The sequence below is a fragment of the Notechis scutatus genome, chromosome 4, assembly GCF_049901735.1.
Source record: "Notechis scutatus isolate UNSWTSFEM ecotype Mainland chromosome 4, rNotScu1.2, whole genome shotgun sequence".
In the NCBI taxonomy this organism is placed as follows: domain Eukaryota; kingdom Metazoa; phylum Chordata; class Lepidosauria; order Squamata; family Elapidae; genus Notechis; species Notechis scutatus.
The window spans coordinates 162,853,779-162,879,074 of record NC_142012.1 but is presented as its reverse complement, the minus strand read 5'-3'; the positions used below and the strand labels follow the sequence as shown (position 1 = coordinate 162,879,074).

Here is a 25,296-nt window from a genome sequence, read left to right as displayed (position 1 = left end):
CACTACCAAACCCGTATGTGTGAATTGCACAAAGGGTCCTTGCAAGAAAACATTCACAGCAAGCCAAAGTGACCTTAAGTGGTAACAGGGATAGAAATCAGACGGCCCAATAATCCCAACTGTTTCTATTCGCTGACTATATCTCAGATTTAATATAGCTGTCGTGCTGACCTAGTAAGAAGGGATAAATAATAAGAAGGTCACCTCGCGTCAAAAACGTTCTGCTGTCAGCCTGTAATTTACACCTTGTCTGCCTTCTATGTCTTGCCTTGGCAAATATTGGACCAAAGGTATATCAGCTCTGGTCCTGCCTTTGTTTAGGGCTGCCCAACAAACTGACAATCTTTTGCTGGGAGCCCGTCATCTTAAAAAATCTGTGTTGCATCTTCAGAGAGATTTAGCAAACTAAGAAGAAGAAATTTCCTGAGCGTTAGAACAATTAATCAGTGGAACAACTTGCCTGCAGAACTTGTGAATGCTCCAACACTGGAAGTTTTTAAAGAAGAGCCATTTGTCTGAAATAGTATATGGTTTCCTGCCTGAGCAGGGGGGTGGACTAGAAGACCTCTAAGGTCCCTTCCAAGTCTGTTATTCTGTTATTCTGATTTGTTTGCTATAGGGGAGCCAGATTTGGGCCACAAGTCACTGATTCTTGTTACTCCTACTAGGTAGTCCTTGACTTAGTGATTGTTCATTTAGTGACTGTTTGAAGGAAGTTACAAGTATCTGATAAGCTGGAATGGGTGCTTTGGGCTATTTTATGCATTGTATTTATGTGGTGACCTCTATTTGGTGTGTTAATGGCAGCAATTGGCTCCTAAGTACCCTATAAGCTAATGGTAAATCTGCACTCCAGTTGACTGACAAGGGGCTCGTTTCCCAGGCTTCAATCATTTCCCTGGCTATTTTTGTACCTGCACGGCCAACAATCTTAGTAGCTGCGAAATTGAACGTAAGTTCAGACAGAACAACTAGACACAAGGACAGTTTGTCCCCGAATGCCATCACTCTGCTAAACAACTAATTCCCACAACATTATCAAACTATTTATTAAGACTGTATCACTATTATTCTTCTCATCTTTCTATCTATTACCTATCTCCCTCCCACTTATGACTATAACCTTGTTACTTGTATCTTTACAATTTATATTGTTTTATTTGTTTCCTAGTATGGTTTGGTTGCTTATTTAGTAATCTATCACTATCACTAAGTGTTGTATCTTATGATTCTTGATGAATGTATTTTTTCTTCTTCTTTTTATTTACATTGAGAGCATAAGCACTAAAGACAAATTCCTTGTGTGTCCAATCACACTTGGCCAATAAAGAATTCTATTCTAAATAAAGAATTCTATTCTGTGTCTTTGTTCGTTGCAATGTGAGGCTATCAACGAGTTTGGGTCTCCTTGTCTGATTGCTCACTTGTTAGCAATCTGGTGGTTAGTAATTTAACGGTGGATAACATCATCATAAAAGGGACGCGGTGGCTCAGTGCCTAAGACACTGAGCTTGTCGATCAGAAAAGTCGGCAGTTCAGCAGTTTGAATCCCTAGCACCGCGTAACGGAGTGACCTCCTGTTACTGGTCCCAGCTTCTGCCAACCTAGCAGTTTGAAAGCATGTAAAAAATGCAAGTAGAAAAATAGGGACCCCTTTGGTGGGAAGGTAACAGCGTTCCGTGTGCCTTTGGCGTATGGTCATGCCGGCCACATGACCACAGAGTCGTCTTCGGACAGCGCTGGCTCTTCTTCGGCTTTGTAATGGAGATGAGCGCCGCCCGCTAGAGCCGTAAATAATTAGCACGTATGTGCGAGGGGAATCTTTATCATCCTCCTCCAAGTCCTACCTCTGGTCTTTAGGCCTGGTTGAAGGGTTAACAAGGGAGGCACCAGGTTTAAGACGCTGGTCAGGAAAAGGGGAACAGTCCGTAGGTAGAGCAAGAACATCCCAAGGTGTTTACCTGGGCAAATCCTAAAAAGAAGAGCTGATGACTCGTAAGACCCACGGAGGGGAGGTGTTTCTCCTGCCCGTTCTTCTTCAGCCAAGCTTTATAAGCCTACAAAACCAACAAGGGGGAGACATGTCAGAGTGTGCACAGCTTTACTACATGAGACAACCCAGGAGCAATAACCGCAAATAGAGATTTGTCAAAAAAAATGATGGTTTTCTCTACAAAAGGATATATACTGTACAAACACGTACTATAGGCAGAGGTCAAACAATCAGCAATTACAGCAGGGAAAATGCATGGCGAGAGAGAGAGAGGCCCTAACAGGGCCTCTTCTTATTATACAGGCTCTTAAAGGGATAACAGCCCCCCCCCCAAAAAAAAACCTTGCTGACTCATTCCCATCATTGCATCCTTGCAGCAGCTGGTCAGTTCTTAAATCACTACCCTACAGAGGACATCTGTATTCTGAGATTCAGGAAGTGTGTGAATCCTGCCCCTTCCCTCCAAGAATTGGGACCTCAGATGAAGAAGTTTTGAGGTCCACCAGATTGCTCCCTGTGATACAATATGTGTTTCTAGTGCAGGGGTCTCCAACCTTGGCAACTTTTAAGACTTGTGGAGTTCAACGCCCAGAATTCCTCCGCCAGCAAAGGTTGGAGACCCCTGTTCTAGTGGGGTGGACAATTTGTTTCCCCAGGGCTTACTCACATTGTAAGCAGCTTTCAAGCCCCCGTTGTCAGCAATGTTCTCCCCCAGTGTCTGTTTGCCATTGACGTGCTCTCCGTTGATGAGATATTTGCTATATTGTTCCTCCATGCATTCCGTCCGGTTCTTGAAGGCTTCGAGGGATGAGTTTTGCCACCAAGGACGCAGGTTGCCTTCTCTGTCGTACTCTCGGCCTAGAAGGAATAAAATGGTTTTGTTGGGCCAGAGTATCCATCTAGTACAGCGAGTCCTCAACTTATGACCACAACCGAGCCCACCGTTTCTGATGCTAAGCGAGACGGTTGTTCGCTGGGTCTGGCTCCATTGTACGACCTTTTCTTGCCACTGTTGTTAAGTGAATCGTTACTGTTGCTAAATGACTAACACGGTTGTTAAGGGAACCTGGTTCCTCATTGACTTGGCCTGTCAGAAGGTTGCAAAAGGGGATCACATGACCCTGGGACACGACAAACTGTCAAAACTATGAGGCTATCAGGATTCTGGCAGTTACCTCCCCATTTAAATCATGAGTCTCAAGCCAAACTTCTAAAACCTCAAAAGGATTTATTGGGAGTTAACATGTCCGGCACTGCCTGGGTGTAGCCAACTCTGAGGCACATCATTCATGGTCACCCTTGACCCTGGTTTTCCCCCACCCCCTGGGTGTATCGTAATTCATATTCTCCAATGGGACACATCCATAGTCAAGAGTCATCAATCATGGGTTGATTGTTCTCACTGTCAGAAAGTTTCTCCTTATTTCTAGGTTAAATCTCTCCTTGTTCAGTTTCCATCCATTATTCCTTGTCTGGCCTTCAGGTGCTTTAGAAAATAGCTTGGCCCCCTTCCTCTCTGGGGCAGCCCCTCAAATATTGGAAGACTGCTATCCTGTCTCCCCTGGTCCTTCTCTTTACTAAACTAGCCAAGCCCAGTTCCTGCAACCGTTCGTTGTATGTTTTAGCCTCCAGTCCCCTCATCATCCTGGTTGCTCTTCTCTGTACTTTTTCTAGAGCCTCAACATCTTTTTTATAGTCTGGTGACCAAAACTGGTTGCAGGACTCTTGGTGTGATCTTACTAAGAGTGGTATGAGTACCTCAGTTGATCTTGATTGAATTCCTCTGTTAATACAGCTTAGGATTGCGTTGGCTTTTTTGTCCACTGCCGCACACTTACAGGAGAAAAAAACCCTGCATGGTAAACGTGAGCTCCAAACATCCATGCCCAAGGGGAATAACTGACCATTACCTTGATCATCGAAAGCATGGGTGAGCTCATGCCCCATCACGACGCCGATGCCTCCAAAGTTGAGGGCCCTTGAGGGGCAAAAGGAAATAAAAACATATGAAGCAGTAGGTCAGGCTTTGACTGTCCCAGACAACTGAAAGGGCAAGTCTTTTAAATAAGGCACATATAGTCTGAATCCGAGGAGGAAGATGAACAGCTGACAGGGAGTGGGAGTGTGGCTCTGTTGGCTGTGGAGGAAACTGGGGGAGGGCAAAGTCCGGCTGGGTAGAGAGGGAAGAGGTAGAACAAGGGGAGAGGGAGTTCAGAGGAAGACCCAGGCCCATCCCCTCTTCATCCTAGGTTACGTAGGGAGGAACGGAGAAGAGAGCAACGTGGGTTGCGTGGCTTATGGGGGAGGAAAGGGCCCTGATTCCCTTCACTAGTCACACCTGGGAAGAGAGTTTAAAAGAGATGCATGCTGAGTACAGCCTCTGCTGGGAATAAACATGAGTTTATCTTGTGTTGACTTTGGTTATCTGCGTTCCTAGCATCTTCCCAACCATGTTCAATTATGGCCGTTCCTTCACGTCTGAAATTCCTTCTCCTGCCCTGCCAAACTAATTACCTCATCTTGCCTTGATTGGACTTATAGTTCCAATTTTTGTTGGCCACGTTTTGGACTTGATTCTCTGCAGCCAAAGGCTGTTCCTGGGAGAGTTTTTCTCCAGCCCAGAAGGTAACCAGGACATTGTGGGGCAAAGTTGGAGCTAATAAAGGGACTCCTACTGATTATCTGACTGTGTTGCCTTTTTGCCACGCCCCAAGTCATCACACTTCCCATCTAGATTAATGCAATGCACTCTATGTGGGGCGGCCCTTGAATACTCCTTGGAAGCTGCAACTGAATGCACAATGCAGAACACACACAGTAAACAAAACAATTGCTACCAACCTCCCTTCCATCGAGGACCTGTATACTGCACGAGTCAAAAAGAGGGCTGTGAAAATATTTACACATCCCTCACATTCTGGACATAAACTGTTTCTTTGATGTATACTGAGAGTATTTGCACCAAGACAAATTCCTTGTGTGTCCAAGCACACTTGGCCAATAAAAGAATTCTATTCTAATCGGTCCCTCTAGGTTTGCACATGCAACGTTTTTCTTGTGCGAATGCCCTGGCTGTCATTTTTTTTCCTTCTGGATGCCATTCCAGATGCTGGTTATCACCTTTCAAATCTATATGGTAGATCTAGGTCGGGGGTGTCAAACTCAAGTCCTGTGGGCCAGATGTAGCCTACCGGGGCCAAATCTGGCCTACCGGGGCCAACCTGGAAATATCAAAGGAATGGCCCGCGGGGCCTCTGCCAGCTAAAATGGGCTGCAGGGGTGAGGGGCCCAAACCCCCACCCAATCAGGAGACCCTACTCCATCCCTGACAAATGGCAGTTTGGAAGCCTCCTAAGATGAAGCTTCCACAACTTCCAAAAGGCGACTTCTGTTCCACGGGTTGATTGCTCTCACTGTCGGGAAATTCCTCCTTGTTTCTAGGTGGAATCTCTCCTTGATCAGTTTCCTTGAGCACGCCTGTTACGCTACCGTGCCCCAAGTCTCGTCTTCCCCCCTCCCAATCACGACTGCACCCTGACGCACTTGGGATGGTTGTGCGCGTAGAACGGCGCCTGGAGGATGCCCGCAGGGAAGACAATGCCATTCTTGGTAGGCAGGTAATAAGCGTTGACGGTCTGGGGAGTCATGCTCCACCTGAAAAAACAAAACAAAACAACAAAACGTCAATAATTTGGGGGCAGAGCCGGCCCTGTTTAGGCAGAGCTATGCCCAGAGGCGTTTTTTTTAAAAAATGATTTGTCAATCGCTTACAAGATAATAGTTACAAGTATAAACATGAGTAAGAATACAGGAAATAGGTACAAATAAATGGGGACAATAGGACAGGGACGGTAGGCACGATGGTGCACTTATGCACGGCTCTTAAGGACCTCTTAGGAATAGGGTGAGGTCAATCGTGGTTAGTTTGAGGTTAAAGGAGTAGGGGTTAGAGGATGTAACAACAGGGTCAGGTAGGGCATTCCAGGCATTGACCGCTCTGTTGCTGAAGTTGTACTTTTTGCAAACGAGTTTCAGCAGGTTCTCACCAGTTCTGGAGAACCGGTAGTGTAAATTTTGAGTAGTTCGGAGAACCGGCAAATCCCACCTCTGACTGGCCCTGCCCCGTCTATCCTCCACCTCCCTAGTCCCAGCTGAATGACTGGGTCTTCTTTGGTTGCCCTGCCCAGGAGAACGGAGCTGGAAAGCAGGTTAGTGGGGTGGGGAGGGAATGGGGATTTTGCAGTATCCTTCCCCTGCCACGCCCACCAAGCCACACCCACCAAGCCACGCCCACCAAGCCACGCCCACAGAACCAGCAGTTTAACAAAATTGGAATCCCACCACTGGCTATGCCTGGCACAAAACTGTGAAGTGGTCCTTTGTGGAGGATACCTTAATGTCACCATCTTTCTAGCCACTTCTACTTTATCCTTGGGGAGAGGGGACACACCAAACCCCTTCATCATTTGCATCTTAAAAAAAGGAGTTAGACTTAAGCTCCCGATGGGAGTCTGCTAACTTTCTACATGCGTTGTTTTTATTTGTTTATTTATTAGATTTTTCATATAAAAAACTTTAGGCTATGAACATACCTATTTCTCCTTCCCCCTCCTCCCTTCCCCATAACAACCACCTTGTTGGATAGCTTGATTGGCCCAAAGTCACCCAGCCGACTTTCATGCTTCAGGCGGGACTAGAATTCATAATTTCCTCATGATTGGTCTAAAGTTATCCAACTGGCTTTCATGCCTAAAGCGGGATTAGAAATAATTTCCTGGTGATTGGCACGAAGTCACCCAGCCGACTTTCATGCCTAAGGAGGGACTAGAATTCATAATCTCCTCATGATTGGCCCAAAGTCACTCAGCCGATTTTCATGCTTAAGGATTCCTTGGCGGGACTAGAATTCATAATCTCCTCATGATTGGCCCAAAGTCAATCAGCCGACTTTCATGCTTAAGGCGGGACTAGAATTCATAATCTCCTCATGATTGGCCCAAAGTCACCCAGCCAACTTTCATGCCTGAAGAGGGACTAGAATTCATAATCTCCTCATGATTGGCCCAAAGTCACTCAGCCGACTTTCATGCATAAAGCGGGACTAGAATTCATAATCTCCTCATGATTGGCTCAAAGTCACCCAGCCGACTTTCATGCTTAAGGAGGGACTAGAATTCATAATCTCCTCATGATTGGCCCAAAGTCACTCAGCCGATTTTCATGCTTAAGGCGGGACTAGAATTCATAATCTCCTCATGATTGGCCCAAAGTCACTCAGCCGACTTTCATGCTTAAGGCGGGACTAGAATTCATAATCTCCTCATGATTGGCTCAAAGTCACCCAGCCGACTTTCATGCATAAGGCGGGACTAGAATTCATAATCTCCTCATGATTGGCCCAAAGTCACCCAGCCGACTTTCATGCATAAGGTGGGACTAGAATTCATAATCTCCTCATGATTGGCCCGAAATCACCCAGCCAACTTTCATGCATAAGGCGGGACTAGAATTCATAATCTCCTCATGATTGGCCCGAAATCACTCAACCGACTTTCATGCCTAAGGAGGGACTAGAATTCATAATCTCCTCATGATTGGCCCAAAGTCACTCAGCCGATTTTCATGCTTAAGGCGGGACTAGAATTCATAATCTCCTCATGATTGGCCCAAAGTCACTCAGCCGACTTTCATGCTTAAGGCGGGACTAGAATTCATAATCTCCTCATGATTGGCCCAAAGTCACCCAGCCGACTTTCATGCATAAAGCGGGACTAGAATTCATAATCTCCTCATGATTGGCCCAAAGTCACTGAGCCGACTTTCATGCCTAAAGAGGGACTAGAATTCATAATCTCCTCATGATTGGCCCAAAGTCACCCAGCCGACTTTCATGCATAAAGCGGGACTAGAATTCATAATCTCCTCATGATTGGTCTAAAGTTATCCAACTGGCTTTCATGCCTAAGGCAGGATTAGAAATCATAATTTCCTGGTGATTGGCCCAAACTCATCCAACCAGTTTTCATGGGAACTTCTGGAGCGAAAGCCTCTGTCCTGGTGTCATCAATGCTGAAATAAATTCAGTGACACTTTGTTCTATATCTAGGTTGGGACTAACCTAGTTAGTAATGGATAATGAGATGGACAGCATATATATTAAACAAACAAACAACAAACAAATAATCTCAGTAATCTAGTAATTTGGGTTGTGAGCTGGACAGAATATAAATTGAATGATTGATTGAATCCATCCATCCATCAATCAGAATAGAGCTGGAAGGGGCCTTGGGGGTCGTCTAGTCCAGACCCTATACCAGAGGTCTCCAAACTTGGCAACTTTAAGACTTGTGGACTTCAACTCCCAGAATTCCTCATAGCTGGCTGAGGAATTCTGGGAATTGAAATCCACAAGTCTTAAAGTTGCCACGTTTGGGGACCCCTGCTCTATACCATTTGACAAGTGACTGTCCAGTCTCTTCTTAAAACCTCCAGTGATGAATCACCCACAACTTCTGGAGGCAAGCTGTTCCACTGGTTAATTCTTCTGTTAGGAAGTTTCTCCTTAGTTCTAGGTTGCTTCTCTCTTTGATTAGTTTCCATCCGTTGCTTCTTGGCCTGCCCTCAAGTGCTTTGGAGAATAAGTTGACCCCTTCCTCTTCTTTGGGGCAGCCCCTCAAATATTGGAATACTACTATCATGTCACCCCTAGTCCTTCTTTTCTCTAGACTAGCCATAACCCAATTTCTTTTTTATTTATTGAACTAACTAACGAACTAGATAACTAACTCACTAACTAACCTCTGGCAGACTTGATTCATGCTTTGGTGCCTAGCAGTGGTGGGATTCAATTTTTTTTACTACCGGTTCTGTGGGCGTGGCTTGGTGGGCGTGGCAGGGAAAGGAGACTGCAACATCTCCAGTCAGAGGTGGGATTTGCCGGTTCTCCGAACTACTCAAAATTTCCACTACCGGTTCTCCAGAACTGATCAGAACCTGCTGAATACCACCTCTGGTGCCTAGTCTTCTGAATCTTAATACGAATTCTAGAATTTTGTTTTTCTGAATCGTGTTCTTACTACAGCATTGATTTTCTGAGTTGGATGTTGATCTAGAGTTCGTCTGTCTACCTCTTCCTCTTGCATTGTTGTGTCAAATTGAGGACATCATCCTCACTTCCTAACCCTATGCCATGACTGGGAAAAAGGGAATCCTTACTGGTCTCGGTTGGGAGGCTTCCTCAGTTGGTCTGCCATAAACTTGGCAGAGAAGTTGTAGAAATTCAACATGTTCTGAAAGAAAGAGTCTTCCGAGACTTCATACTGGGAAGAAGAAGAGGAGGAGGAGGAGGAGGAGGAGGAGGAGGAGGAGGAGGAGGAGGAGGAGGAGGAGGAGGAGGAGGAGGAGGAGGAGGAGGAGGAGGAAAGGAACGAAGGAAGGAAGGAAGGAAGAAACACATTTCAGTTTTACAATGGGGAAACCTCCAATGCAGAAAATCTAGCATTTCCAGTAAATATAGTCTGAAGAATAAAGCCCAAATTATTCACATATCATCCTAGGCCATAAGAAATTGGTCAGAAGACATCTTTGTCTGCGCAGCTTGCTAAAACAAGGATTTCCAATCTTGATCACTTTAAAACGTGTGGACTTCAACTCCCAGAATTCCCCAGCCAGTCATGCTGACTGAGGAATGCTGGGAGATTTCTATCCCATAATTTCTGCCATTGATCTAATTCAATCGAATCAGTTTTTAGCCCATATAAATTAACAATGTCTACTGCATACAAAGAAAATCTTTATAAAATGTTTTATAGATGGCATTTTCTGCCCTCAAGGTTAGCAAAGATGTTTAAGGATAAATCCGCAAAATGTTGGAAATGCCACCAGATACCTGGTTCATACTATCATATGTGGTGGACTTGTCGAAAAGCAAAAAAATATTAGTCAAAAATACATACAATGGCTTGAAAAAAAAGATAAAACAACATATAGATTGGAAACCAGAGACATTTTTGCTAGACATTCTACCAGACAGGTATAAAAAAGAGAATGTATAATCTGATTTTACATGTATTGACTGCAGCGAGAATAGTATTTGCACAACAATGGAAAAGTGGAGAGATCCCAACGGATGAAGATGTGATTAGAAAAATATTAGAATGTTGCAGAAATGGATAAGCTAACACTTACAATTAAGGAAAAGGAAGAAATTGAATATTTTTTTGACTTGGGACATATTTTATCAATGGTTAGCTGACAAAAACAAGGAGCTAGAAACAGAGAAATATATGAAAGGATTAGTGATATAAGGAAGATACGTTAACTTGGTTAAACAAATAATATGATTATTATGGTTATTAACATGAATATAATTGATATTAATGCAATGAATATTGTTGTAAATATTGTGATTATTATTTCCTAAAATGATTTGTACCCAGACAACACACTGTTCAATTGAAATCGGAATTTTTGTATGTTATAAAAATAAAATAAAAACTTGTTACCCAAAAAAAGGAATTCTAGGAGACGAAGTCCACAAGTCTTAAAGTGGCCAAGATCAGACATCCCTGCAGTAGCAGGTTTCTTACAACACAAAATTATCTCCAAACCATTTTAGTCTGTATTGTGCAAAATCACCATTAAGTTATGCAACGGTGAACAAATCACAAAGCCTGGCTTCACACACAGTATATGGAAACAATAAGTTGAACCAACCACATTTGACCCAATGTTTGAACCCCCGGTATCATGCCAATAAAAACTGGAGCAGCTTCTCTTATTTCTCTGAGACAACCAGGCCCGGAGCAATTTCCATGCCTTTCATGCTGCTGTCCTAGGTTCTTACCCCATCATAGACATCATCCAACTCTTTGTTGTCAAGGATGAACTCGGGAAAGCCAATCATGTCATAGATGGCATCAGCCTGTATAGAAAGAAAAAAAAAGAACTGTCTGAAACTCTCAGTTTGCAAGAATGCAAGGAACCCCCGTGAAAAGGATTTTCAGAATAACTGTGATGACCTGGGGCATGGCACAAAAATAACAAAGTCACCAAAGTTGATAAATTCCCTTTAATGCCTCCAACTTGGTCCACAATGTCCAATTAGCCTCGATGGGAGATCAAACTCTTCCAAAAACAGTCTACAAAGGGAAGAAATGCAGTCCGAACCCAAAATAAAGATAAAGTAGAAATAAAAAAAAAACCAACACAAGCCACACTGAAGTAATTAACACAACAGACCAGGATAATAACTTGCAGACTTCCAAAAGATAACGAGGCACACACAGGTGGGAGGACACCAACACCCAGATAAGCCTCGACAAAGATAATGCACGCTTTGCTTCCAGCAACTTTGCCATGCGCAGTTTGCCCTTTTAAACAGTCTTCCCAGCTGCAGCCCATGAAGGGGATCAGGGCCCTTTCCTCCTCCATAAACCATGTTGCTCCCTTATCCGTTCCTCCCTGCATGCCCTAGGATGAAGAGGGGAGGGGCCTGGGTCTTCCTCTGAATGCCCAGCCGGCCTGTGCCCTTCCTCAGTTTCCTCCACAGCCACCGGAGCCACACTCCCACTCCCTGTCAGCTGTTCCACCTCTCCCTCGGAATCAGATTCCAACCGGGGAATGACAATAACAGAGTTGGAAGGGACCTTGGAGGTCTTCTAGTCCAACCCCCTGCTCAAGCAGGAGACCATTCTGGACAAATGGCTGTTCAGTCTCTTAAAAACCACTGTAGGAGCATCCACAACTTCTGGATGCAAGTCGTTCCACTGATTAATTGTTCCAACTGTCAGAGTCACCTTCTCCTTCGCAGCTTGCTTTGTCTTCTTGTCCATCCAGTCGAGATTGTTTAGGGAGTCTTGAAAGGCTGCACGGATTTCGGCAATCATGTTCTCAGCCTGAAGGTAAGGATGGAGAGGAACAAGAGGGTCATATGCAATCAAAGAATTATAACCTTAGAGACCATCTAGTCCAGTGTTTCTCAACCCTGGCAAGTTGAAGATGTGTGGTAGCATGGCTGGCTGGAGAATTCTGGGAACTGAAGTCCACACATCTTCAATTATAGCCAACATTGGGAAACAGATCCATGCCAGTCCAAAGCCCAATGCAGGATTGCTAAAACCTTCGATGCTGCATCTTCCCTACCGCAGCCTTATCTTAAAAATCTCAACAGTATCTGAAGTGTATTCCACCACCCAACTATATTTTTCATTCATTGGTTATTGTTCCTTCACAGAAAAGCAAATTAAAAAAGATATTTAAAAAATCTCAAGAAATCTGGATGTGAAGGAGTTAATACAGGGGGTCCTCAGCTTATAACCTTTCATTTTGTGACCGAAGTTACACTGACACTGAAAAAGTGACATGATCGTTTTTTTTCACACTCATGACTTTTGATCATGTGATCAAAATTTGGGAGCTAAAGCTTACAGTACTACACTTAAGTCATAGATAGATCACTTAAGATAGATAGATAGGGAGGGAGGGAGATACCGATAGATAGATAGATAGATAGATAGATAGATAGATAGATAGATAGATAGATAGATAGATAGGCAGGCAGATAAGTAGGTAGATAGGTCAGTAGGTAGATAGATGGATAGATAGACAGAAGACAGACAAATAATAGATGGATAGGTAGGTAGGTAGGCAGGCAGGCAGATAGAAAGATAGTGTTCATTTAACTTAGTAAAATAAAAGATTACAAAAACCCCAGGTTAACAAAATACTAATACTAATAATGATAATAAATTAAACTTGTATGCTACTTTACTCTCTATGACTCTGCAGTTCACAACAATCAAAGAAATAAAATCAATAAAACATCAAATATAAACATGCTGGGCCCAAACAAATAAACCACGTTAGAGCTTGCTGGGATGGCCTCCTTCGTATCCCACGTTAAGACAAGGATTTGTTTCTAATGACATTAAAGATCCCATCTGGGTTCAAATTCCTGTAATTACATGGGAATACTGACTCTGCAGCAACAAACGAAAGATTGCCTAAGACCTTTCCTTATCCTGTGTTGTTTTTATCATTTTTCAGGCTGCCTCCCTCTTCCCTGCTGTGTTCCAAATACATAAGCAAAGGGGCAGCTTCCAATCTGTGCCTTTGCGGTGGGGCTACGTATATTTTAGAAGTAACCCAGGAGTGGGGATCTCACCAACCTGGCTGAAGATACTCACAATCTCCTTGCTGTGTCGGTCGAACGTGGCTTTTACGAACAGGGCCCCGAGGGCAAAACCCAAGGTGTCGTCCGTGTTAGAAATGCATGTTTGCCAGCGAGGTGTGCAGGACTCCAGAAGAGAAAGAAAGAACGAGAGTGAGGCCCAAAGAGACGTAACGAGCAATGGGGTTTAAGAGGGCAAGGGAGTTAAGGAGCCATGTTCTTTGAAGAAGCTACACGTCCGTGGAAGATTCCTCACAACATGGAGAAGATCCCAGCTCGGGTTGGAAGTGGTTAGTTTTCAGATCACCAAGCTAATGGAGTTTGGGTACTAAGATCTCCACTGGTCTGCAAACTGGAAGTTGTTTCTGGTCCTGCCCAGAAGAAGGAAACCTCGATTGCCTTTTTCATTCCCCTAAAGCAGGGGCCTCCAACTTTACGACTTATGAACTTCAACTCCCAGAATTCCATGTTGTCTGGGGAATTCTGGGAGTTGAAGTCCACAAGTCTTAAAGTTACCAAGTTTGGAGGCGCCTGTCCTAAATAGCAATAGCACTTAAGACTTAAATACCACTTCACAGTGCTTTACAGCCCTCTCTAAGCGGTTTACAGAGTCAGCCTCTTGCCCCCCCAACAATCTGGGTCCTCATTTTACCCACCTCGGAAGGAGGGAAGGCTGAGTCAACTTTGAGCCTGGTGAGATTTGAACTGCCAAATTGCAGTCAGCCGGCAGTCAGCAGAACCAGCCTGCAGTACTGCACTCTAACCACTGCGCCACCGCAGCTCTAAAGCAGTGTTTCCCAATTGTGGCAACTTTAAGATAGATGGACTTCAACTCCCAGAATTCCCCAGCCAGAATGGCTGCCTGAGGAATTCTGGGAGTTGAAGTCCACAAGTCTTAAAGTTGCTAAGGTTGGGAAACACTGCTGAGTTCCCAACGCTGCGTTCCCAAAGGCTGGCTGGGGAATTCTGGGAGTTGAAGTCCACCCATCTTAAAGCTGCCGATGTTGGGAATCGCTGCTCTAAAGGATCTGCTTACCTTTTTGGTGCCATACAAAGTCTCCAACAGCTTCTCCTGGGCCGTTTCAAACCGCTGGTCGAGGCTAGAAGCTGTTTTCTGAATCAGATTCCAAATCATGTAATTGTTCAAAACACTAAAAAGAAAGGACATGATCAGATAAAGGATCCCTCTGTCCTCTCCAACTGCTTATTTAGAGGGTGTAAAATTGTGCAAGGACAGGCTAATCTCGAGGCCTATTTTTGATCAGGGTACCTGGCATCTGTCTGCTTCAAACCCCCTCATGTTCCATCCCACACAGACAAATGATCTCAAAGGCTCCAGTTTTTAAATAAAGTCTGGCCAACTAGTGGAAAGCACTGCTCAGTTGCCCATAAACTAAAAACTGAAGGAACAGGAGAAAACTCAGAGGCTTCCTCCTTTCTTAAGGCTGACTTCAAAACTGAGGACCCATTGGTGGTGGGAAGTCTCAAATGTTCTTTTTTCAAAAGGCAGCTGGACTTTGAAACCCCAGCATTCAGTTAGGACCGAAGAAGCTTCTTGGATAAGAAGTGAAGTATTAACACAGTTGAGAAAGTCCAGAAATATTTCACAAGAAGAGTTCTCCACTCCTCTACTCGTTGCAGAACACCTTATGCCACCAGACTCGAAATTCTAGACCTAGACAACCTTGAATTACTCGGCCTTCGGTCTGATCTAAGTATGGTATATAAAATCATACCTTGCAATGACTTACCTGTCAATGAATACTTCAGCTTCAACCATAACAACACAAGAGCACACAATAGATACAAACTCAAGGTAAACTGCACCAAATTTGACTGCAGGAAATACTTCAGCAACAGAGTAGTCAATGTCTGGAATACTCTACCTGACTCTGTAGTTTCTTCCCCAAACCCCAAAAACTTTAACCTTAGACTGTCTACTATTGACCTCACCCCTTTCCTAAGAGGTCTGTAAGGGGCGTGCATAAGCACACCAATGTGCCTACCGTCCCTGTCCTATTGTTTCTTTTTATTTTTCTTATATGTATCCATTTCATGTATTCATAACTATGTTTATGTATATACCTGTTATCCTGTAAGCGATTGACAAATCAAATAAATAAAATAAATAAATAAGAAGTGAAATGTTTTCAAGAAGGAAAAAAAAATCCTTTCAACAGTTCCAAGAAGGTTCCTCCCCCATTTGCACTATTCAGGTGACCGTGAGGGCACAAATAAACCTCCAAGTGGCCTCACTGAATCTCAGAGAGCTAATGACCAGAGGATTGCAAGCAGGGGTGGGATTCTACCGGTTCAGACCGGTTTGGGCGAACCAGTAGTTCTGGTGACCATTTGGGTCCACCCATGCTCTTTCCTGTGTTTTATTTCTTTAAGGTCTGACAGTACGCTTAAGCCAAAAATGAACCAAAACAAAGACTTAAACAGAGGCTTGCAAATCAAAGAAAACAGACTTTTATTCTTTGATCAAAGTTAAAGATCTGGGAAGAAGTTCCTAGCACATCAGAAGAGGCATGGGAGGAAAATTCTACAAAATATAGAAAGATGCCCTGTTCTTCTTATATACACAAACAGTCTTTGTTCTTAGTTCTCAATTCTTGAAATCTCTAGTCATGTAATCTAACTCAGATTTACATTCGCCTGCAACAGACAGATTCTTTTCTGGCAGTGTTATCTTTTCCCCATTGTATCCCTAATTGATCACTTTGGCCTTTTGTTAACACCATAGGTCAAAGGTGTGTGGGTGTGGGTGTGAATTGCCTTGACAGTTGGAGATAGAGATCATTTATGGAAGGGTTCGTGAAGGATTTAGCTAACAGGACCATATACTTGATACAGGAGGATGCAACTGATTGCAGGCATATGTTTAACAATGAGTAAATGCATAAGGAAATATGTTTACAGCAGGATAACATCTGTTTTACAAGAGAACAAATGTCTATAGCAGTGGTTGTCAACCAGTGGGCTGGGGATCAGTGGTGGTCTGCGAGAAAATTTTGGTGGTCTGCAGAGAAATGTCACCCCCAAAGCAATTAATCTAGGCTGTGCGGGGAACATAAGGCTGCGCCACCCACATGGCCCACAGGAACAGAAGGCTTGTGTCGCTTGCATTGCAAACAACACGAGGTACTGGGGGGGAAAGGCAGAGGGGGAGAACTCGCCCCATGCACCTGGCCTGGCCACTGGGCTGCTTCTTTCCACTTCTTTCTTCTTCTGCTTTTGGCTGCACGCAAGGAAAGCAGCAAAAGTCTTTCTTTCTCTCCCCCAAACTCCGCCAGAAATGAGTCTTAGGGACCCTGCAGGCATCCTGCTCCAAGAGGCTGCGCCAGCGTGACAAGTTTCACAAAGACTTATTTCTGGCAGAATTTGGGGGAGAGAAAGAAAGACTTCTGCTGCTTCTGCTGCTTTCCTTGCATGAAGCCAAAAGTCTCTCTCTCTCCCTCTCTTTCTCTCTCCCCCTGAGAATGGAGCTGGAGACAGTATCCTGCAATCCCAAATAAAGAATGATCAATAGGTAGGAAAACGGGATGGGGAATTTACTGCAGACTTTTTTGGAGATTTTCCCAGGGTCCCTGGTCCACAGGATTTACAATTATGAGTTTGGTGGTCCCTGAGGTCCAAAAGGTTGGCGACCCCTGGTCCATAGAGTAACTTTCTACTAAATGCTATGATATTCTACTTTTTATTTATTATCATTATTCCCTGTCATTTCCTTGTTTTTGAGCAAGCTGATTCGTGAGGCAGAGCGGTTTTGCCATGCCTCAACTGTTTTACTCACCGAGGTTGCAGTATTAGAACTGAAAATGGTTTTTTTAAAAAAATGGTGTACATGCACACACGCAAAGCGTGCTATCACCAAACTGGTTGTTACACCGGTTGAATGATCGCACACTGACTGCAAGGAATATAAATCCTTTCATCCTGCATTCACTCAGAACTGAAGAAGCTTCTTGGATGAGAAGCGAAACATTTTTAAAAGCAAAAACAAAGAAAGTCCAGTTGCCTCTTGAAAAAGCACTTTTGGGACAAACCACGACCTGGATGACTGAGAATCTCCATAGACAGAGTGAGAATAAATGCCAAGCCTCAAAAAACTGGATTGCGTGCCTCATCACACCTTTCCAACAACATGAGAACACAGGAGTCATCATGCTAGATCTGTGATGACCCGGGGCGTGACACAAAAATAACCACGTCACAAAAATAGAAGAAAGTCCCTTTAATGCCTCCAACTTGGCCCCAATGTCCAATTATCCTCGGCTGGATATCAAACTCTTAAAGAAAACAGTTTACGGAGGGAGTAAATGCAGTCCGCACCCAAAGTAAAGTTAATTCGAAATAAAAACCCAACATACCACACTGAAGGAATTACTACGGCAGGCAAGGATGATTAATTGCAGACTTCTACCAGATAACGCAGCAACCACAGTTGCGAGGAAGCCAAAACACAGATAAGCTCCGACAAGAATGCACGCTTTATCTCCAGCACCTTTGCCATGCGCAGTTTGTCCTTTTAACCAGTCCTCCCAGCTGCAGCCCATGAAGGGGATCAGAGCCGCTTCCTCCCCCATAGACCATGCCACTCACGTTTCTCCCTTATCCACTCCTCCCTGCATGCCCTAGGATGAAAAGGGGACGGGCCTGGGTCTTCCTCTGAATGCCCATCCAGCCTGTGCCCTTCCCCAGTTTCCTCCACAACCACTGGAGCCACACTCCCACTCCCTGTCAGCTGTTCCATCTCTCCCTGGGAGTCAGACTCCAACAGGGGCATGACAGATCAGGCCTAGCCCAGCCAGTCAGAACTCTGTCTCAGGATGGCCTACCAAATGCATCTAAGCTCAGAAAGAGCTGATCAAAACTGCTCCTTGTTGCTCCTCTGCAGAACAGTGGAGTTAACTGGTGTTGGTATTTGGTGAAGGAGCGGTCCATGCATTTCTTAAATGGAAAAGCTCTCAGTATTATAAGAATGTGGTGGCTCTCGAGATGCTCAGCGGCTATATGTATATAAAAGGGAAGATGGTTTTATGTTTTTATGTTTTGTATGTGTATGTTTGTTTTTAAAAATAAAAATTCTTTATTAAAAAAAAAAAAGATGCTCAGCGTCTCCTATCAATGGTGATGCTAACTGGCTCAATGGAGAGCTGCTATCCAGGCTAGAGTTTTCTCAACCCTGGCTACTTTAAGACGGGTAGACTTCAACTCCCAGAATTTGCCACTCAGCCATGTGCTGAAGTCCACCCATCTTTAAATTGCCAAGGTTGAGCTGCCATTTAGCAACATCTAGCCCACTGTTTTTCAACCCTGGCAACTGTAAGATGGGTGGACTTCGGCTCCCAGAATTCCCCAACCAGCCATGAGTTGAAGTTCATCCATCATTGTTGGAAGTTAAAACCCATTTTCCTAGGAAAATGAAATATTTTAGGATATACTAAGAAGGCAGAATATTTCCCCCTAAAAGAGAAGTAGAAATTCAGACAGGCAGAAACTCAGCCCCCACCCCACCTTTGCTAATGGGCCATTAAGACCTGGGCCAGTCTATTTCACATAACAAAGGTCTACCTCCTTCAGGCAGACCCATAGTAGGAATCCCAAAGCCCTTTCATTACATCATCATACAGCAAAGCTCAACCAAACTTGGGATTCAGGACAGGACTACAGAGTTGCCCCTGCATGGCCCCATGGGAGTCTGACAACCAATCAGAATACAAGCTCAAATTCAAAGCCCAACAGAGGGTATAAAACCCAGGGACTCTCAGCATCTCCTCCCCTTTTTTCACCCAGGAGCTCCAAGGGATGTGGTCCTGTCCACCATTAAGCCATCTTTCTAAACAGCCTCCATGTTTCCAATGTCTTTTCCCCCCACTTAGAACTGAACCCAGAAGGATATTTCTTCTAACATCTTAAAGCTGCCAAAGCTAAGAAACACTGGACTAGCGAACCCAATCTCTCCATTCTTTGTGCCATGCATCCAAGAACACTTCCTTTTCAATGTCCAAAGATGGACTCCATCCAGAATTGCAGGAAGTGTGGAATGTGCGTTGTCTTGGTCGTAACTGGATGGATGGAAAGTCTCTCTTGGATACCTTTTGTCGGTGTTATTGATGAGCTGTGACACCTGCTCCAAATACTCCTTCCCATAGACCACCACTGGCTCAGCATCCGTTAGTTCTAGTGGTGCGAGAAAGTATGAGATGAAGTCCAGCCACTCAACAGCAGGGGCAAGAACCTGGAGAAGACATGAAGAGATCCACAACTTAATAAATTCATTCATTCATTCATTTGTCAGTAGAGATTCTCCGTCATCCAGATCATGGTTGTTCCACAGGTGCATTTTTCAGGAGGCAGCTGGACTTTCTTGTTCTCATCCAAGAAGCTCCTTCAGCTCTGACAGAACAGAATCCTTCTATTCCCCATTATCCTGTCAGAGTTGAAGAAGCTTCTTGGATGAGAAGCGAATCGTCTTCCAAAGAAAAAACAAGGACGTCCAGTTGCCTCCTGAAAAGCACCCTTGGGACATACATACATTAGAATTAGAATTTTTTATTGGCCAAGTGTGATTGGACACACAACGAATTTGTTTTGGTGCAGATGCTCTCAGTGTACATAAAAGAAAAGATACATTCATCAAGAATCATAAGGTACAACACTTAATAATAGTCATAGGGTTATATAGTCATAGGGTATACAGTAAATAGAATATAGTCATAGGGTACAATAAGCAATCAAATCATACTAGGAAACAGGATACAAGCAACAAAATTACTGTCATACAGTCATAAGTGGGAGGAGATGGGTGAAAGGAAGGATGGGAAGATTAATAGTAATAGTAAAGCAGACTTAGTAAAGTTTGACTTTCAGACATGGAATTTTACGATTGGATAGAGAAAAGAAGTAGAAATTAGAGAAAGTAAGATTATGAAAGTTAATATTATATGTATTGAAAGTAAAGATGTAGATAAATATAAATGTAGTAATTGATAAAAATGTAACTAACCTAAGGAAAAAAAATCTAGATCAACTCTTTTTGGTTATACTATTAGTACTGTTACTATACCCTTACTATTGCTATTAGTATGTATGTTGAGATTTATTACCAACGTATGTTGGTTGTGTTTTATTTGTAAATAATGCTCTGCCAATGCACTGTTATTCAAAAATCTTTATGAATGAAAATTTATTATTATAATAATACTACTACTAATAATAATACTAATAATACTAATAATAAATAGTTGGACAGTGTTGAAGGAATTATTTGTTTAGCAGAGTGATGGCGTTTGGGGAAAAACTGTCCTTGTGTCCAGTTGTTCTGGTGTGCGGTGCCCTATAGTGTCGTTTTGAGGGTAGGAGTTGAACCAGTTTATGTCCAGGATGTGAGGGGTCTGTAGATATTTTCACAGCCCTCTTTTTGACTCATTCAGTATGTAGGTCCTCAATGGAATGCAGGTTAGTAGTAATTGTTTTTTCTGCAGTCCTAATTATCCTCTGAAGTTTGTGTCTGTCTTATTGGGTTGCAGAACCAAACCAGACAGTTATAGAGGTGCACTCAATAATTATATAAGTATATAGACTCAATAATTCCTCTGTAGAACTGGATCAACAGCTCCTTGGGCAGTTTACATACATTCATTCATCCACCCATTCACTAATTCTCCCCTCTCCCTCTCTCTCTCTCTCTCTTTCCTTTGCATGTATGACAAAAAGAGAAGACTGATTGCAGAATGCTAGCAACCATCTGCAATTTAGAATTTCTCCCAACCAAAGGCACACCTTGCTGACAAAGCTCCGTATAGAAAAAAAAACCTATGGCTTTTTTCCTCGTAATGTTTTATGGCTGGGAGAGTTGGACCATAGGGAAAGCTGATTAACTGGTGTTTTCAAATGGTGGCACTGGAAAAGACTCTTGGGCGTCCCTTGGACTGCGAGGTGATCCAATCAGTCGATCCTAAAGGAAATCAATCCTGACTGCTCTTTGAAAGGACAGATCCTGAAACTGAAGCTCAAACATTTTGGACGCCCAATGAGAGGAGAGGACTCCTTGGAAAAGACCTTGATGTTGGGAAAGATGGAAGGCAGAAGGAGAAGGGGGACGGCAGAGGATGAGATGGTTAGATGGTGTCATCCACACAATGAAGATGAATTTGGGCAAACTCCTGGAGACAGTGAAGGACGGGGGGGGGGGGCTGGCATGCTGTGGTCCATGGGGTCTCAGGGAGTTGGACACTGAATAACAACAAAGGCACAAGGGGTTATTCAGAAACAGCTCAAGCTTAGAATAGAATAGAATAGAATAGAATAGAATAGAATAGAATAGAATAGAATAGAATAGAATAGAATAGAATAGAATAGAATAGGACACTCCCCTACTCGTTGCAGAATACCTTATGCCACCAGATGTGAAATTCTAGACCTAGAAAACCTAGAACTACGCCGCCTTCAGTCCGATCTAAGTATAGTATCATACATTGCAATGTCCTACCTGTCAATGAATACTTCAGCTTCAACCATAACAATACAAGAGCACACAATGGATACAAACTGAAGGTAAACCGCACCAAACTTGATTGCAGAAAATACGACTTCAGCAACAGAGTGGTCAATGTCTGGAATACTCTACCTGACTCTGTGGTTTTTTCCCCAAACCCCAAAAACTTTAACCTTAGACAATCTACTATTGACCTCACCCCTTTCCTAAGAGGTCTGTAGGGCATCAGTGCATAAGCGCACCAACATGCCTACCATACCTGTCCTATTGTTTTTTTTTGCTTATATGTATCCATTTCATGTATTCATAAGTATGATTATACTTATACCTGTTATAATCACTTTTCTCACAAAATAAATAAATTAAATAAATAAATAAATAAATAAATCGTCTGTAATGGAATGGAATGGAATGGAATGTATCCATTTCATGTAATAGAATAGAATAGAATAGAATAGAATAGAATAGAATAAATAATTGAATGGCAATAGAATAGAATTCTTTATTGGCCAAGTGTGATTGGACACACAAGGAATTTATCTTTGGTGCAAATGCTCTCAGTGTACATAACAAAAAATTAAATACAATCATCAAGAATCATAAGATACAACACTTAGTAATAGTCATAGGTTACTATAAGCAGTCAAATCATACATAGGTTACTAATACGCAATCAAAACATACTAGGGAAACAAATAAAACAATATAAATTATAAAGATACAAGCAACACGGTTATAGTCCTAAGTGGGAAGAGATAGGTAATAGGCAGGATGAAAAGAAGAATCGTGATACAGTGATCCAAAATTTGACAGTGTTGTGGGAGTTAGTTGTTTAGCAGAGTGATGGCATTCAGGAAAAAACTGTCCTTGTGTCTAGTTGTTCTGGTGTGCAGTGCCCTATAGCGTTGTTTTGAGGGTAGGAATTGAAACAGTTTATGTCCAGGATGTGAGGGGTCTGTAGATATTAAATTGGTAAATCATCTGAAGAACTGATGCTTTTTGGTATTTTTTTAAAAAATGTGGGATGAGTTAATTATGTGTCATCACCACGCTAACTGCAATTGGAACCAGATACAGTGACAAATGGGCCATCCTTCCCCAACATGGCACCTTCAGAAAATAGATGGGACTCCAACTCCTGTTATCCCCAGACAGCATCTTTTCGTTGAAGATGATGGGGTTTGGTAGAAGAGCAATTTCCCAATTAATTAAACCCGAGAGCACCCTGTTGCTCTCGGGTTTACAGCCTAGCCTGTAATTTCCACCTATGACTAAATGCAGATTTTTCTGGCTGCAACATTTTACGACGTTCTTTTCTTCCCCTGCCATTGGCTTTATATTTAATGGGCATTTTCCTAATTAAGTCTTCTGGAGAATAGAACAGAAAAGGCTTCACTTGCTCTTAGACAGTGTTGTGATTCATTATTAAGAAAAGGAAAGATACTGCTTTCAGAGTGGTGGCAAATGAATTCTGCAGACTGTCAGTTTGTTCAATGCTCTCGGCTGGAGTATTGCCCCAGCTCCAAAGATAAGCTCTGGCATAGACTCCTTTCATTTTCTCCTTTAATTTTAATTTTCTCTTTTTGTCCCCTATCTTCATGCAAAAGACTCCTCCCTCCTTTCCCCTTCCTTCTCCCCCACCCCACCAAGGAGTCAATCAGGCCCCACCCATAGTAGCCAAACTGCACTTCTCAGGCTGAAGCATCGCTGCTGCTTCATACATAGGGTTTTACTTGTCTCCCGGTTACCATGGTGGCAGGTTGCTTGGCAACCCATGAGTGAGGAAGAAAGCTGCTCCCTCCTTGTAACTGGCAGCCGCTGAAAGCAAACAGGCGTGATGAAAACCAGACCAATCGGGATAAGAGAAATTATGGGAAACTGTCTACTGGCAACGGGGCAGCCCGAGCGATGCAAAATAAAACCACAAACAAAGAACTGGATAGGTGGATGGGCACTGCGCCTTGGTTACTGAATAAACCTAATTTTCTGGGCCCAACAAAATAAATGTTGACCTCTCAACTAAGCAAGGCAGTCAGATCTCCCCATGTCAGGCTCTGGAAAACTTAACCCAGCAAGAGTAGAAGGTTGCGTGGATGCAACCTGTCTTCCAGTGACCTAGTTATGCATGCAGTATATAACGCAGCAAGGGTGTGGATGAACTAGTTTTGAAAGAGGCACGGTGTGTGTGTGTGGATAGAGGATAACGGAGGCCTAATCTACTGCTGGGCGATCTGATTTAGCTCAAAACATAAAATCAGATGGATTAAAAATGTATTAAACCGATGCAAAAGGCTTTATGATCTCGTTTTTTCAAGTAGCAGCTGAAAGGTTAGTTTGTGTTCTCGGGCAAGGCAGTTTTACTTTACAGTCTTGGGTCCAGATATGACAACCGTTTGGGAAGGTTCTGCTTGGTTCGCTCCTCTTTCTTTCTTTCTTTCTTTCTTTCTTTCTTTCTTTCTTTCTTTCTTTCTTTCTTTCTTTCTTTCTTTCTTTCTTTCTTTTTTTTCTTTCTTTCCTTCCTTCCTTCCTTCCTTCCTTCCTTCCTTCCTTCCTTCCTTCTTTCTTTCTTTCTTTCCTTCCTTCCTTCCTTCCTTCCTTCCTTCCTTCCTTTTCTTTCTTTCTTTCTTTCTTTCTTTCTTTCTTTCTTTCTTTCTTTCTTTCTTTCTTTCTTTCTTTCTTTCTTTCTTCCTTTCCTTTCCTTTCCTTTCCTTTCCTTTCCTTTCCTTTCTTTCTCTCCTCCCTCCCTCCCTCCCTCCCTCCCTCCCTCCCTCCCATCTGTCTACGTACCTAACTACCTGGTAATCCTACCGTGTTTCTCACAAAATAAGGCCGGGCCTTATTTTTTTTGAGCCCGGAAAAACGGCTAGGACGTCTTTTAGGTGTGAATTAATTTCTCCCCCGCGCGCACCAGCGCCATCTCCAACAACAGCATCTGAGTCGCTCCGCTTTCCCGTCCGTAACAACGGGAAAAAAAAAGAGAGCGCCGCGTGCTGCATTTTGGTTTAATCCCGAGCGGCTGGGTGGGCGTGAGAAGAGCCGAGCGAGGGTCTCTGCTGCTGCTACCCTTGGTGCTCCAGCCTTGGGCTCTGCAAGTTTGCAAAAGTCCAGGTCCGCAACCCGTTCCTGCATTCCAAGCGCCCAGGCCAGCGCCGTCTTCAATAACAGTGGCAGCAGCGGTGGGAACCATGGAAGCGTTTCAGCCGCTTCTCGGGTGGGGGAGCCGCCTCCGTAACTTCCACGGTTCCCAGCGCTGCTGCCGCTGTTATTGGAGAGGTCTCTCCGAGACCTCAGCCATCTGCAACTGCTGCCGGCGAACCACAACACCATCCCTGTGTTTTTCTCTTCTTTCTCCTCTCGGCTGATTGGCACTTCAGGCACTGCTATCATGTCACTCCTAGCCCTTTTTTAAAAAATTAAACTACTAGACATATCCAATTTCTATTACCGTTCTTCCTATGTTTTAGCTCTAGCCCCCTAATCCCCTTTGTTGCTCTTTTCTGCGCTCTTTCTAGAATCTCTTTTATATCATGGCAGCCAAACCTGGATACAATATTCCAAATGTGGCCTTATTGAGGCATGCTAAAGTGGTACTAATACTTCATGTCCCTCCCATCAGCACCAACTCTTCCC

The 25,296-nt window shown here is 43.5% G+C and overlaps 1 protein-coding gene across 4 annotated transcripts in view; it reads right to left on the bottom strand.

The window, feature by feature from the left end:
• Positions 1-25,296, bottom strand: part of ECE2 (endothelin converting enzyme 2) — an 87,444-nt gene that overhangs the window by 6,280 nt on the left and 55,868 nt on the right. For all 4 annotated transcript variants that reach the window (XR_015749537.1, XM_087965496.1, XM_087965498.1 and 1 more), the window contains 10 exons: positions 19,265-19,407; positions 14,200-14,314; positions 13,180-13,290; positions 11,791-11,889; positions 10,839-10,916; positions 9,209-9,312; positions 5,537-5,647; positions 3,904-3,971; positions 2,661-2,851; positions 1,962-2,057 (listed from right to left, as the gene is read on the bottom strand). Coding sequence is in view for 3 of the 4 variants with exons in the window: in XM_087965496.1 (XP_087821622.1) it covers positions 1,962-2,057; positions 2,661-2,851; positions 3,904-3,971; positions 5,537-5,647; positions 9,209-9,312; positions 10,839-10,916; positions 11,791-11,889; positions 13,180-13,290; positions 14,200-14,314; positions 19,265-19,407 (1,116 nt within the window). In the remaining variant the exon portion in view is untranslated. The remainder of the gene's footprint in view (positions 1-1,961; positions 2,058-2,660; positions 2,852-3,903; positions 3,972-5,536; positions 5,648-9,208; positions 9,313-10,838; positions 10,917-11,790; positions 11,890-13,179; positions 13,291-14,199; positions 14,315-19,264; positions 19,408-25,296) is intronic.